The 14,669-nt window shown below is 46.7% G+C and overlaps 1 protein-coding gene across 1 annotated transcript in view; it reads left to right on the forward strand.

Annotated features, from left to right (window-relative positions):
• Positions 1-14,669, forward strand: part of T265_08105 (hypothetical protein) — a gene marked incomplete at both ends in the record, with an annotated part of 67,325 nt that overhangs the window by 16,794 nt on the left and 35,862 nt on the right. Inside the window, 4 exons of the mRNA XM_009173812.1 lie at positions 5,573-5,732; positions 9,542-9,663; positions 10,970-12,112; positions 13,118-13,256. Coding sequence (XP_009172076.1) covers positions 5,573-5,732; positions 9,542-9,663; positions 10,970-12,112; positions 13,118-13,256 — 1,564 coding nt within the window. The remainder of the gene's footprint in view (positions 1-5,572; positions 5,733-9,541; positions 9,664-10,969; positions 12,113-13,117; positions 13,257-14,669) is intronic.

Consider the following 14,669-nt stretch of genomic DNA (forward strand, 5'->3'; position numbering starts at 1 on the left):
AAAGTGGCCTTCCAGCCTGGTGTAGATTGCGCAGACCAAGTTTTCACACTCCCTCAGGCGCTAGAGCGCAAAATGTGTAGACTGCCCACGATTCTTGTATTCCTCGATTATCGTTGCACACTTCACCCACTTGACCTGTTTGTCCTCCCTAATACGCATGCTCAGCAATTTCACGAATATAATAGCTTCGTATTTCCAGACTCCCGGGCATGTTAGAGTATAGAGAGCTCTCTAGAAGCTTCCGTACACAAATTGATGTCCGACAAAGATATCCGATCTCTCAATTCTCTAAATCTCACGGGATGTGTATCAGGTTACAGTAGAGGCTGGTTTGTTGCACGGTTGAGACACAGCCTCTGCAACCAGCTGAATAGAGACGTCTTCAGGTCTTCGAACCATAACTGGCATAAGCCGACGGCGGCAAATCCTCAACGAGACAATTAAACAATGACTGTTCGCTTTTACAGTAGGGACTGCCCAGCATCCAAAGCTATGGTGGTTCGATCATGTGTTGCGCATCGTTCACCTGTAATACCCTTTCAGTGCGTGGCTGTTATGTCACCCGAAGGGAGCACTAGGGCTGGGATACTGCCAGGTTTCCTAGACAGGTGAATTCGAAGTGCAAAGGTCGGATTCGATCCACGGACTTTGCAGCCAGTAAATTCGCACCCTGACTTCTAAGCCTTCTCGCCTTGTGCACTGTGGGTGTGGCCCACCTTGCAGTATAGGGTTCATATAACTCCCTTGGTTGGAGACGTGCAATATACTACTGTTGATTGATTTCAGATGCGTTTTTGTCAGTTTCTATCTGGATTGTCTAAGTGAGTGCCTGGAAGTTTAGTCACCTCCGAATAACTGTAGTAAACCAGCCTAAGCTTACTTCCTGTCCACTTTTTAAAAAAATCGTATTAGGGTTTTCAAACAAATTATGGTTGTACGACAGCGAAGCATCCACGTGGAGATCGATGCCGTGCTATCGATGACGGGGACGATCCATGTTTGTCGATTTTGTTAATTAATTTGCAAGCCTTTCGTCGCCATATGAGGATGCGGCGTGCGTGCGCCGTTGATTGGGGCCATAATAACAAGATGTGTATTGTAGATGCTTGGGTTGAATAAAGTTGTTGCCTCCCGAAAACTATTTGGCACAATGGTTTTCCTATCCAACACGGCGTTGGTTAGCATACTTCGTTAACTGAAGACAATATTCTACTCAAGTGTGAGGGTGTGTTTGGTCCGCATTATACACCACTGATAGTGCATTAATTGCGCATCGTTCTGAATTGTTTTACAATAGGGTTTCCTCAGGGCTATGTCGTATAAAATCTTCTGATTCCTTAGCTAATTTCTCCTGTCCTGATGAAGCTAACGGATCTCACACGTATGATGGACTTGGAGCCATCCAGTTTTAAAGTATTGCTTTCAAGACAAAACTTCTTCGCGCGAATGTTCTTCCTTAGGCCATCGGAACCATATACCCTGTAGTAAGTCACTTAAAAAAGGTTCTCTTTCACGCAGCAACATGAGCCTTACATTTTTGAAGTGTAAAGTCAGACTTCGATACTTCCATCCCCCGTAACCCTCTCACATTTCAGGGCAAGGAAAATAAGTTTGTAGATAAAGTTACGTGTCTTCGAAGCATACCTCTAAACAGTGACGTCGGAGTGCATTTGTACGGGTTGGAAAAATGCTCATGTGCGTTGGTGTAAAAAACGAATTTCCATGAAACTTACCAAAGTGACCATGGGAGCCGATCTAATTTAATGCTGTGGAACGTGTCCTCTCCGATCTGTGAATTTGATGCACCTCCATACATTCGCAGAACATTTCACGTATCCGGTCTCAGCACATCAACTTTTGGTTTGACTGTCTGACCAAAGAATATCGGTCTTTCTCCGGATTTTTGTTGAGTAAATTTCTCATGGATGATCAGTAATCCACTCAAACTTGCCATCTACCACTAAATATGAGGCGGCAGTTAATATTCCATTGAGTCAGACTGATTGGTTGTACGGGCGGGGGACAAGTGAATTCCGTCAGTCTTAGACCATTGGCTCTAGAAAAGTTGCCACTCCACGATGGATTAACTATTCACGCTCCATAGATTACTCTTGTTAGGACGTGTACTTCACATGTCAGAGGACCGTCTGCCTCGCGGAGCTCTTCACCCGGCCCTGGTTTGAGTGTATGTGACCGAGAGGTAGGCAGTATATAAATTGTTGAAATATGAAAACACCAATCAGTGAACTAGGTTAGGTCTCTCAGTCGCCTCTTTGCTGGATGGGGACCTCGGGACTCAACTCGCCAATGGTTAATGACACTGGCAGACATTTCACTAGTAGAGTTGATAGCGCTCGTGCATCTAATCTATTGTCTTCACTGCTTAGCTTCCCAGTTTCCCCGACTGACTGGTCACGTCATCGCCTGTAATGGTTAGCTGTATCTCCCGCGCTGTCCTATTTTCCAGTGACCGAAACTAGCAGCTAGACCTAACGTATCTTCGGTAAATGGTTTATGACTGATAAACCGACCGACGGATCCCTGTACTGGATAAAATAATATTGCTTTCTAAAGCACGAAGTATCTTTAAAACGATACCGTAAGCTTCGATATTACTAGGTGTTAGTACCCTTTGTGTAAGGAGATAGCTACAGAATAGCGAGGCTACTAGGCATTTGGTTCTCATTAGAAACAATTTGCGCACTGGGGTTCTGAAGGTCTTCCAGCGTCCGTCTCATTATTTGATCGATGACGAAGGCGAACAAGAACGGAAAGAGTGGAGGTCTTCGTCGGACACCAATTTATGTAGGGCACCTCCGAATACATTCACATGCTCTGTTGAGCGAGTGTGGTTAACAGCACTTACCGACCAACAGAATCGAACGCATTCTTGAAGTCAATAAACACCAAGATCGTGGGTCATCTGTACATATGGTGTTACTCTAACACCTGACGGCGTGTGAAGATGTGGTTGACGCAGCCTCTACCCGGTCAAAATCCCGCTTGATGCTCACGGGTCAGTGATTCACGTGCCGCCGTAAGACGGAAAAGAATCAGTGGCGCCAGAAGCCTTGTTACGACGGGAGCCAAACTAACACATCTGTGGTTACTGCATTTACTGTGAACACCATTGTCGAAAATAGGTACCAATGTATTGACTCACCTCGGTTGGCTGGGACAGTATCTTTATCTTAGGCAGATCCAAATAGGGTAGACAGTCACTGGCCGAGAAATTCACTGCCATCCTAGAAGGTCATCAGGACCAACAGCACGATGACGCTTGAGTAGAGTTACACAATCGAACAAAGATAAAACTGTTCAGTCACGTCGCGCAGCGAAAAGTGCCTGGACGAAATGACACTATTTTCATAGTAACGATAATAGTAATAATGGCTCAGCTGTAATACCCTTTCGGTGCCTAACTGCCATATCAGCCGAAGGAAGTACTGGGATACTGCCGGCTTATCCATGCTTAAACAGAAGTCGAGGTCGGGTTCGAACCGGTCAGTAAATTTGCGCTCTAACCATTCAACCATCTAGCACCATCTTTTCACAATCACTCTAACAAAGTACTGGAATGCTCTGTGCTTCCAGTTAACCACAGTGCCCGTTTGGATCTGCATTTCATGAATATAAAGCTGCTGGTTCCGCAAACTTAACCCCATTTCTAAACTTCAAACCCTTCACTCCATCATCGTCCGTACAGGTAAATGTGGTATAGAAGTAGTTTACTCCGACATTACGAGCGCAACAATAAAGAACAGGCCTCTTAAGTCTTCTTGAATCTCGGCAGGTTTGACTTTTGAATTTGATCTGTTGGCTCCTGATTGGTTGAGAGTCCTGAAGGTCCCGATTGCTCCCTATCTAATCGATGTATTCCTGAATCTCAAGGAATAATGGCTGTAATCCCCTTTCGGTGCCTAACTGCCATATCAGCCGAAGGAAGTACTGGGATACTGCCGGCTTATCCATGCTTAAACAGAAGTCGAGGTCGGGTTCGAACCGGTCAGTAAATTTGCGCTCTAACCATTCAACCATCTAGCACCATCTTTTCACAATCACTCTAACAAAGTACTGGAATGCTCTGTGCTTCCAGTTAACCACAGTGCCCGTTTGGATCTGCATTTCATGAATATAAAGCTGCTGGTTCCGCAAACTTAACCCCATTTCTAAACTTCAAACCCTTCACTCCATCATCGTCCGTACAGGTAAATGTGGTATAGAAGTAGTTTACTCCGACATTACGAGCGCAACAATAAAGAACAGGCCTCTTAAGTCTTCTTGAATCTCGGCAGGTTTGACTTTTGAATTTGATCTGTTGGCTCCTGATTGGTTGAGAGTCCTGAAGGTCCCGATTGCTCCCTATCTAATCGATGTATTCCTGAATCTCAAGGGACGTGTGTATCAAACTAGGGTGCGGGCTGTTTTGCTGTATGGCTGTGAGACTTACCCTGCTCGAGCAGCGGGACTGAGACGTCTTCAAATGTTCGACAACCGTTGTTCCAGAACCATAGCTCGTGTGGGTTGGTGTCGGCGTATCTGTCTTCGGATACGGGCACTTCCATTGAAGAATATTTCCAGCACCAGCAGCTGCGTCGGTTGGGGCATGTGTTGCGTATCCCTGACCATCGTTTGCCGAAGAGACTGCTGTTTCCCACGTCCACTTAAGGGAGGTGACCATCCCTTAATCTGGCAGAGGGGTATGAAGGACATTACAAAACGTTTGTATGCTTTCGGAGTTACTCGCGTTCCAGGATAGGGACCACGTGATCTTCACTGCGCCTGGTTGGAGACGCTGCAAGATGTGGCTGCCAACCGATGTCAGTGGCGTTCGTTTTGTTAGTTTTTACCCAGGTTGCCTGAATGGGTGTTTGGTGGTGTAGGCACCTCGAAATGATTGTAGTAAGCTAGCACCAAGCCCCTTCCCGTCCATCTCTATTCTTTTCTTCACAATAAGGTTTTCAGATAAATCATGGTTGTACGGCAGCGAAGCTCTAGTGTTGAACACTGATGTCATGCTGTCAATGATGATGGTGATGTTTTAAATTGGCAACATGAAAACTACGCGCCACTTCCATGAGACACTATTTCGGTATTCTGAATATCAGCCCAACTGAGCCAAGCAGCTGACTTGTGCCGCATGTCTCACTGCGACTTCCACTTTTGTGTCCTCCAGTTAGGTCGGAATACTCTTTAAATTGTATTGGCGGCTTTAAGCAAGCATTGATAACGTACTTCGCGTGGTACGCGTGTGTTATCGCTTTTCTAACCTTGCTTAGCATCGTCACAGTTCTGTTTGGTCATGAACGTGAACGTACTCCAGACATCAACCTCTATTCGACCACGTACGTGTTCCGATGAATCTTTGCGTGACTGTTTTTCAAGGTCCATTGTCTCTCATGTCAGTGATAATCAGACCAAATGGCTAGAGACCGTCCATGGACTTGAGTGTTTGTCGTATACTTAATGGCGTTTTCCTGTCCTTGTGGTAGTCATACTACATGACTTTTTTTACCATTTCCGCCACACATCATCCATCATTCATAATTTCGATCCATTCTATTTTTATCAGATGAAGCTGCTAACCCACGCATCCTGTCTGTCAACCCGAATGGTAACGCGTTTAAAGCCGGTCTACGAGCTGGACAGACGATACTGTCGGTTGGACCAACTCCCGTTGCTGGCCTAACAACCGTTGAAATCCATGATTTGGTCGAGAGGCTAGCGGCCAGGTAATTCAAACCTTTTTTTACTTTTCCTATTGCTTATCCTTTGGAATTGTTTATAGAACAGTGTCTGCTTTCGTGCTTTACCTCAGTCAACCGCTGTTTCTTTAGCACAATGTTAGTTTAAATTCTTAACTTGCCCCCTTATGCCTTACCACAAAAATAACCCTCCACCTTCAGCCATATTCCTTTTGGTGGATTCGGCTTTTCCTATAATCGTAATACAAGCCAGCTAACGGCCGTAATACGACGAGGTTGAAATGACCGTTTGAATGCAAAATATAGGGCGAATGAGTAAACAGACAGCGGCAGAATTAGCAACTCGGTTTCGTGAACGCACAACCTAATTTGGTCAGATTAGGGGCTGTGACCAAGTGGTTAGAGCGCAAATTTACTGACCGGAAAGTTCGTGGTTCGAACTCGACCTCTGCCTCTCGACTTTCCCTGTCTAGGCTTGGGCAACCTGGCAGTATCCTAGGCCTTGTGCAACCTTCGGGTGGTGTGGCAGTTAGACACCGAAAGGGTGCCACAGCTGAACGAGGGACTGTGTTAATACAGGGAATCAGCATCACTAGCCCGCATTACAAGGTTGTTAATAATTCAGGCAAGCCGATGGCCACATTTATTGGTTCCGAAAAATTAGGGTACAGAATCACCCTGGCTGTTGTTTCTGGTACGAACACCCAGCAGGCAGGCCGTCTTCTTCATCAAGAGCTACATAGCAATAGGGGTATCCAAAGGTCGCCATTATGTTCAGCGCAAGCTGTGCGGGTGTTTGTACAATGCAGCCCAAGACAGAACCTTCCAGAACAAACCCTTCTTGCCCATAAAGGTAATGCATTTTGGAACAGAGAGGCTTCCAAAAGGGACTCTTGTATGGGTGAGTCGAAATGCTAACTAATAGTAACTGTACTGATGCAATATGAAAAGCCTGTTTTTTACGTATGCATGTGCCCGTCCCGCACATAATAGGAAGCTTATACAGCCTGTAACTACTCGGAGCTGCCGTGTGCTGGGGTAAACGTGATCTCTTTTGTTGCTTCCGGACATCCTGCGTCATTTCCGATTCACAACTACTTGAGGACCAAGGAGTCCAACCAATTTGTCCCGGAAATCCTCGTCGTCGATAGACCATTATTTCCCCCGAAACATTTGTGCTTTTCACTCCCCTGAATTTGGTGTGAACCCAGGCAGGATTCGACGGTTGATTTATCCAGAAGAACCGGATTAACTATGACTCATCTGGATTTACGCACGTTCACTTTGGGTGATTAACTGGAACTGGCAGATCTTACTCGGAGGTGAATTCGGAAGGGGGATTTACGTGTTGCATTCATTGATTTACTGACCTTGAAATATTGTGTGGGAAAAGTTACTTTTGAAGCGCGTGGGAATTTATGGCGCTATGCATGCGCTTTCATCGTGTTCACAAATCGAGTGGCTTTTGGGGGATTCAGGCAGTGTTAGTTACTTGGTCTTTGATTTGTCCTCCACTTTGGCAACCGAGATACTTGGGTGAATGCAACGTAGCAAAGAGGTGCTTCCGGTTTAGGGGGACGAACTTTAATAACGATTGAACGAAAGTGCGCGTCCCGCTAGGGGATGCACAGTCACATTCAAGAAAATGTCTGCTGGATTTTAGACGGAAAGTGTCGGAATCCATACAGATAAGGGGTCGGAATTAAACCAACTCAGTACGTAAACTACTATCCGTCTTGGGCGGTCAGATTGAACCAGGGCTGGAATCAACAAATAGGTACTTGATCTGTTATGATTGCTTTGCTTCATCTACCAGACATCAGTTACAAATTGGCTCTGGTGGTGAGGAGTCATCTAACTGAACTTACATCGAATATCTGGGAAGCCGCTTTTTTCCACTTTTCCACTTCACTGCAGATGAAACGTTTAGGGGATTAATGTCCATGATAAGGCACATCTTGCCCTTACAGTTTGTCTTAATTTCCAATTCTAAGGCTTCACGCTTGTCAGACTCTCCCTTGAGGTTCATGGAAAAAGAGGTGTCGCTAAGCGTATCCACTCTTCCCTGTCTTGTTCAACTTTATCATCCATAAAATAATGAGGCGAACTCTGGAAGGTTTTCAAAATCCCGGTGCTCAAATCATTCTTGGTGGGAATCTTATCGATATGGATTTGTTGTGTGGTTGCGAGACGGCCTACGTTGGCAGATGATACAAGGGATTCCAGGTCTTTGACCAGCGATGCCTCAGAAGTGTTCCTGGTGTTGGCTGACGTCAACGAATTCGCAACGGGGTAATTAGAAAACAGACATTAGGTTATGTGATAGATACTTCAGTCTCGGATAATATCCAGAGCCACCAGCTGCAGTCGCTCGTGCATGTGCTATGCATTGTCTGTCGAAACTAAAGATGCTCTCCGTTCCTCCTAGGGTGGCGTACATTGGGAAGTGAACAACCCGTGTAATAATGATCATTCAGCCGTAACACCCTTTCTATGCATAGCTCCCACTCTATCCGAAGGAGGCACGGAGGCTGAGATATTTCCAGGTCGCCCAACCATGGCAACGTTCGAGGTGCCGCGGTTGGGCTCGAACTACGAACCATCCGATGAATAAATTCGCATATTTACCACAGCCATCCCCAGCTCAATCCTTCCGTAGAACACCTGAATTTCCGTTGCGCCGTTGTTAGGCTGGCATAACGCCCCTTATTTCTCCTGATTAGCTTGCTTATGAACGGGCTAATGTGATTGTACGGCAATGAAGCACCGGGAATCAAGTGGTTTCGTTGTCATCAATGGTAATGATGATGGTGACGATCGTGGTTCTTTAGAGCTGTCGGGACCGGCTTCAGTTTTATGTTCTTTAAGTTCAGAATGTACTCTGAGGCACTTCGTCCCATACTACGTCGCTGCTAGAACGCGGCCCTTGTGAGCAGAAAACACAGTGTCCCAGTGTCACTGCGGCGTTGTCCGGGTCCGTTGGGGACATCCAATAACAAGTTAGATGAGCTAGTCACCCACCGTAGGCAACGTTGCCTAGGCCATGGACCTCTTACGCCAAAGGGTCGACTGCGCTTAAGAATACTTTTTTCCCAGTCGTACGCATGATAGCAGCGACCAAAAGCTGATCATTTTGCACAACCTGTATGCAGTTTGCAGCTGATGATGATGATGACTAGTGTGTAGCGGAATTGTGAAGTGTGAAAGCGTTGACCAGTAAACTTAATTGCAGCTCAGTGGCAACTGCCGTTTCCCTGGATGGGAACCAGGCACAAGGCACAGTAAAGACCAGTAACATAGGCAACCATGGCGCAAACACTCAGCCAATGGCACTCGTACATCAGATCTGTCGCCTTCAGTGCTTAGCTTTTTCAATCCTCAGTTATCCAAAACAGTGGACGTTCAACATCCTTGAATTGACCAGGCTATCGCCTTCGATGTACCATTTTTCCCTTGATCAGTGAAGGCATCTTCAGTAGCTGGAGCCAGCGTGGATAGTCTCTAGCTGACTAACTGAGCTAATCAGACACTCATCTTTGGGTTTAGACTGAACGTGGGTCCACCTCGTACTGTCTTATTCCCGTATTTCCAACTCATTTTCGAGTGAACAAGCTTCGAATGAATTTCTCGTTTTCTCAACCGAGATTGAGGTGCAAAAGCTGTTTCAACGTTCAGTGGAGGCAATATTCATCGAGTTTCCTTTTCTCCCCCCCAAAACCATTATGAGGTTTTCGCTCAGTCTTACACATGAATCTAACTTGTTGATCGTCGCAATCATCATTCCCTCCTCCTACCCTTTTGAACTGTTTCCCTCTCCACTGTACTGTTTTCCATAGGTTTGGTGACGTGACTCTGCATGTTGCCGATGATCGCGTTATGGATCCAGACCCTCGTTCGCAACCACTGGATGCTGGCGATGGGGACCAGTGGGTATCCGTTCCATTTTCACCCACACAAGGTTCGCTCTTCCTCTTATGACATACATTATCCACTATTCTAAGGAGTATTTTATGGGCTTTTTCTCCACTTTGCGTTGGTTGCTGTTGATAATTGGTTTGGACACTCAGAGCAATGACTTTCGATGTTTTTCTCGCAGACTATACTGTTGCTATTCGTCCTGGCAACAACCCTACTGTTGTGATCCTTGTCGCATTTCTCCGTTCGTTCATGTATTAAACACGTTGTCTCCATCGGCGACGTGGCTTCATCGCGCGCGTATTATCGATTCTAGCGCCCCGGGTACACTACAATAAACGCGCCTGTTGTCCATGTTTTGCTCGTATGCATACTAGCACGAACGAACGCACGCGCCTGACGTCTGGTGGTCGACCGACTGCTTACTTCGTTTTGTTCCGGAACGAGGCTACTTTTGTATGTGTGTGGGTGTGTTTGTTGCGATGCGCGCCACGTGACGCGGGAAAATCAGCAATATACTGGCACTCCCTCTCTCCGCTCCCCCCACAATTCGACGTGTAGACCCCACAATAGTATGTACGCATGACATTTAATCATGCCAGCTAGTTAGGTATTCTCGCATGTCGCTGGTTCGCAGCCAGTCTTCACCAGTCGACTCCCGCTCTCTCTCTCTCTCTCTCTCTCTCTCTCTCTCTCTCTCTCTCTCTCTCTCTCTCTCTCTCTCTCTCTCTCTCTCTCTCTCTCTCTCTCTCTCTCTCTCTCTCTCTCTCTCTCTCTCTCTCTCTCTCTCTCTCTCTCTCTCTCTCTCTCTCTCTCTCTCTCTCTCTCTCTCTCTCTCTCTCTCTCTCTCTCTCTCTCTCTCTCTCTCTCTCTCTCTCTCTCTCTCTCTCTCTCTCTCTCTCTCTCTCTCTCTCTCTCTCTCTCTCTCTCTCTCTCTCTCTCTCTCTCTCTCTCTCTCTCTCTCTCTCTCTCTCTCTCTCTCTCTCTCTCTCTCTCTCTCTCTCTCTCTCTCTCTCTCTCTCTCTCTCTCTCTCTCTCTCTCTCTCTCTCTCTCTCTCTCTCTCTCTCTCTCTCTCTCTCTCTCTCTCTCTCTCTCTCTCTCTCTCTCTCTCTCTCTCTCTCTCTCTCTCTCTCTCTCTCTCTCTCTCTCTCTCTCTCTCTCTCTCTCTCTCTCTCTGACTGTCCAGTTTCGCTTCCCTTCGATCCCTCATCAAACTATTACTATTTTTTCTGTTTGTAATCCAACTTTTTGAATAACAGGCAAAATTACGAGTTTTTGCCCATTTTCGTCTAATGTTCCCACCTATTTAGCCGATTTCTAATAGATGTATTCCATTGTTTTACCACAGGAGAAAGAGACTTACCCCTGGTGCGCAAACAGGCCTATCGGCCACCCATGGTGAGGGATGAATTTACCGTAGATTCCAAATCTATCGACCGGAGGAGTTCTCCGGTTCCCTGTACTGTCACTCTAATGGAATTCACCGCCGCCTCTGGGCATGCTGCTGCTCCTTCTCCACAAATTAGCTATAAACCACGGCACACACAATTGGCATATGGGTCTACCGCAGACGCTGTCACTCAATCTGGTTTGGGGGCTGTTGCCAGATTAGCTATTGACGGTGGCCTAAGTGCTGACGAACTGATGCATATCGGCCACACGTCTTCACAACCTGGACCTGTGACGGTGAACGTTCAGCCAAACCCTGCATTTGCCAGACCGGACAGTGGTAGCCATACCGTCCGAACTCTTCGGTATGGCCGAAGTCCACCCTACAGCACTCCTGGCCCACAAAGGCTGTCGCGGCCTGTGTGTCAGCCGATTTCTTATTGCACCACTCAACCCATTCGTGCATCACAATCACCGGACTGGCCACGTGGACAACATTGGAGTCGAGCACGGCAACAAACCCGCCCGTTCGGAGTCCGCAATCCCCTCGGTAATGTAACGAGCACAGCTGTTTGGTACAGCTCTTCCAGACGAGGGTCGTTTCCTCTTCAAATGACTCGGGTTGGTGGCCTTATTCTCCACCCCACAGCGTCGTCGTCTCCGGACTCCGGAGAGTTTGCCGCCTGCAAGCTTCCTCATGAACATCGCCTCACCTACCAATCAATGTCTGCTTGCACATCGCCTACGAGTGGGAAACACGCAAACACCTCATCCTCTTCGCCCAGTACCACTTTCTTTTCCGCTTCCGCTCCAAGTCCCCTCACTACTCCTCCATTACCCGTGTCCTCAGCGCCAACAGGTTTCCGCGATATAGTTCGTTTGGGCCCAGGGGACACAGTAGTCCACGCGGCTCCTGGTGACACCATTTATAATGTGACCGATTTGATTCGAATGCATGATTGCCCACAACCATACGTAAGCATGAGTCATCCAGATGAGTTTCCTCCTGTGGCCTGTGGCTGTGTGCCGGATGGCGAATCGGTTCAGGTGCACGATCGCACCCGTTCTCCCCTCGCAGCAACACCCCCTCAGCCGAAGGATGGTAAGTTTGTTCACTACAACCTTCAATTTCCCACTGTTAAGTTCATTTTTAATCGTTTGACCGTAGTTTTATGCTTCGAGTTTTGCGTCATGTTAATGACCAGTTCAAGTACTACCGGCAGCTTTCACCTCATGAGTTTGTATGCTGTTATGATTAGAAGTTGTTCCTTACGCTTTGAACTATGCTCAAACTCCCAGAAGAAGCTCTCATGTTTGGTCCGAATGGTCTCGATGCTCCCAATGATTCGGGTGATTTGAAATCACGAAGATGACTCGTGGGTAGGCCTATCGTTGTTTGACTAAGCAATGAGATGTGGCCTTCTCAGTTGTTCGCTATGGGGTTAAGGAAGAGAGGCAGCCACATGGAGAAGACGATAGGTTACGCTAGTTGCTCGATGACATCTAGGCGTCGATCAGGTGGTTGTTGATCTGTTCGCCAGGCTTAACAACTGACTTGCAAGTGTCTCTTCACTCTTCGAGGAGATATCTGTGTGCGGTTTGATGAGTAGACCCTCTCTTTCTTCTTGCGCCTGTATAGTTTGAAAGGGCCATTCTTGATTAGCTCCCCACAAGCATCGTACTTTGAATCTGATTGGTCCTCTGGTGATCTGTGTCGCGTCGTAAATGTGCGGCACTTATGCATCAGCCTCTACTGCTGGTCCATGCTGGTGATGAATCTAGGACACGTTGGATGTTTTCTTTCAATATGATGGTCTCCCTTCGGGGATTGCTGTTTTAGGTCTTTTTACAGCACTTTGGTAGAGGTGGATGTGACGTGACTGAGAGATATCCAAGCCGTCCATCCCCGATCATCCTCAGAGGCATTTGTTTTGGGCTTTCCTTGCACCTACTGTCCTCATTTGCTGGTGAAGTGAAGTTTCTTGAAGCGTTTGCGAACATTAACCGATTAGTACAACTTTTCTGTTTTGATTAGTTGCCATATTTAGGCTAGACCTTGTGGTTTTTATAACTCCTGTCTATATGTGTTTGCTTATGTTTGTTCCAGGCACTGAATCAGGCACCACTGTCTTGCCCAAATTCACCTTCTACAGGGACGCCACCAGTAACCCGACGGCTGGTGACCTGATGGATTTTCGTCATTCCACTCCAGATCATTTTTATCCTCAGTCTCACCCCCCTCAATTGTGAGTTTACTGAAAATGTCTGTCAAGTTCCCTAACTTTTATCTGGGGCTAATTACATTCATGCTGAACAGTCGAAAAGCTGTACAACTAGTCCATAGTTCTTAGGTATCACTAGCAGTCCATGTGTGACAAATCCCGAGGGGTATTTGCACCCGCAAGCGTTCCCACAAATGACTGGTCATCAGCGTTTACTCAGTTCCATCTTATCCCATAAATATTGGCTTATAACTGCTTCAATTATGTTTGAAAGGGACCTACTTTTCACCTTCTGGTCTTGGTTGTTGCCACAAGACTCCCAATTTCTATTTGCGATACACAGCGGTGTCTTGCAGCCAGAACTGACCATCATACGCCCCTCGCTATCCAACCCTGTCTTATTTTCCTAAAGCCCCATGGAAACCTTTCTTGAACGTATTAGGTTTCTCTGTAGTGTGAGCACTCTTAGTGACTCCTCATGAGATTTTATTTTGTTGACCGTCTATTCACCATCCGCAATCATTTGCAGTCTGCCATTGCGTGTTCGTCAGGATCGCCTGCTGTGATTTGACTGGACCCTGTTGCAACACTATGGTTTTTGTATCTCCCAGGTCCACTAAGCTATGTTAGAGAATTCCCACGTGGCATCCAACTAGTCTTTCAGACTAGGAGACCGGCGTGATTCCATCATTGACCAAAGACGGTGGGAGCTGTGGGGACCAGCGGATTCCAATCTTGTTCCACCTGTCGTACTCTATTCAGCTTGTCCGCCCATTCAGCTAACGTTTCGCCTCTTTCGATAACTGTTTCGGGGATATACAAAACCTCATGCTAAGGAGAGTCGTAGCTTAACAATTTGTCAGTCACAAACGTAAAAGTGAATTTAACCTGTTATTAGCTGTGTTGCAATGTGATTCGTGCTGCTCATATCTTGGAGACGGCCAGTGTGCGCAGGCGACGTACAGATGTTTTTTATGTCTGGTTTTTACTCGGGTTGTTGACCACGAGGTCAGTTGCTCTCCATAGCTCAATCCGTTTAGGTCACCCAGTCAGCATCCGATTGAACCACACACATCAGCCCAACTGGGAGCCGTTTTCTTAGGTACCCGGTTTGTGACCTCAAAACTAGGTATCAAAACACCAGGAACAAAACATCCCCGAGCTGTCATCTTTCGCGCCTGCTTATCCCTTCCTTATTCTCCCATTTACTAACGAACGAAGCCGCATAAGCGAGGACCATCATACCTTTTAATGTGCGCTTATTTCTGACTGTCCGGACTGAGCATAAGTGACAGTAGACATGTTGAATAGCCAGGGACCAAATGGCTCCATACTCTTATGCAAGCCTCTTGAAACTCTTCACTGTGGCAGAAAATGATACAGCAATACCGTAATTAGCTAAAAATGAGCACGTGCATGTGAAATTAATACCCCCCC

Source organism: Opisthorchis viverrini, assembly GCF_000715545.1.
Source record: "Opisthorchis viverrini unplaced genomic scaffold opera_v5_202, whole genome shotgun sequence".
Taxonomy (NCBI): Eukaryota; Metazoa; Platyhelminthes; class Trematoda; order Opisthorchiida; family Opisthorchiidae; genus Opisthorchis; species Opisthorchis viverrini.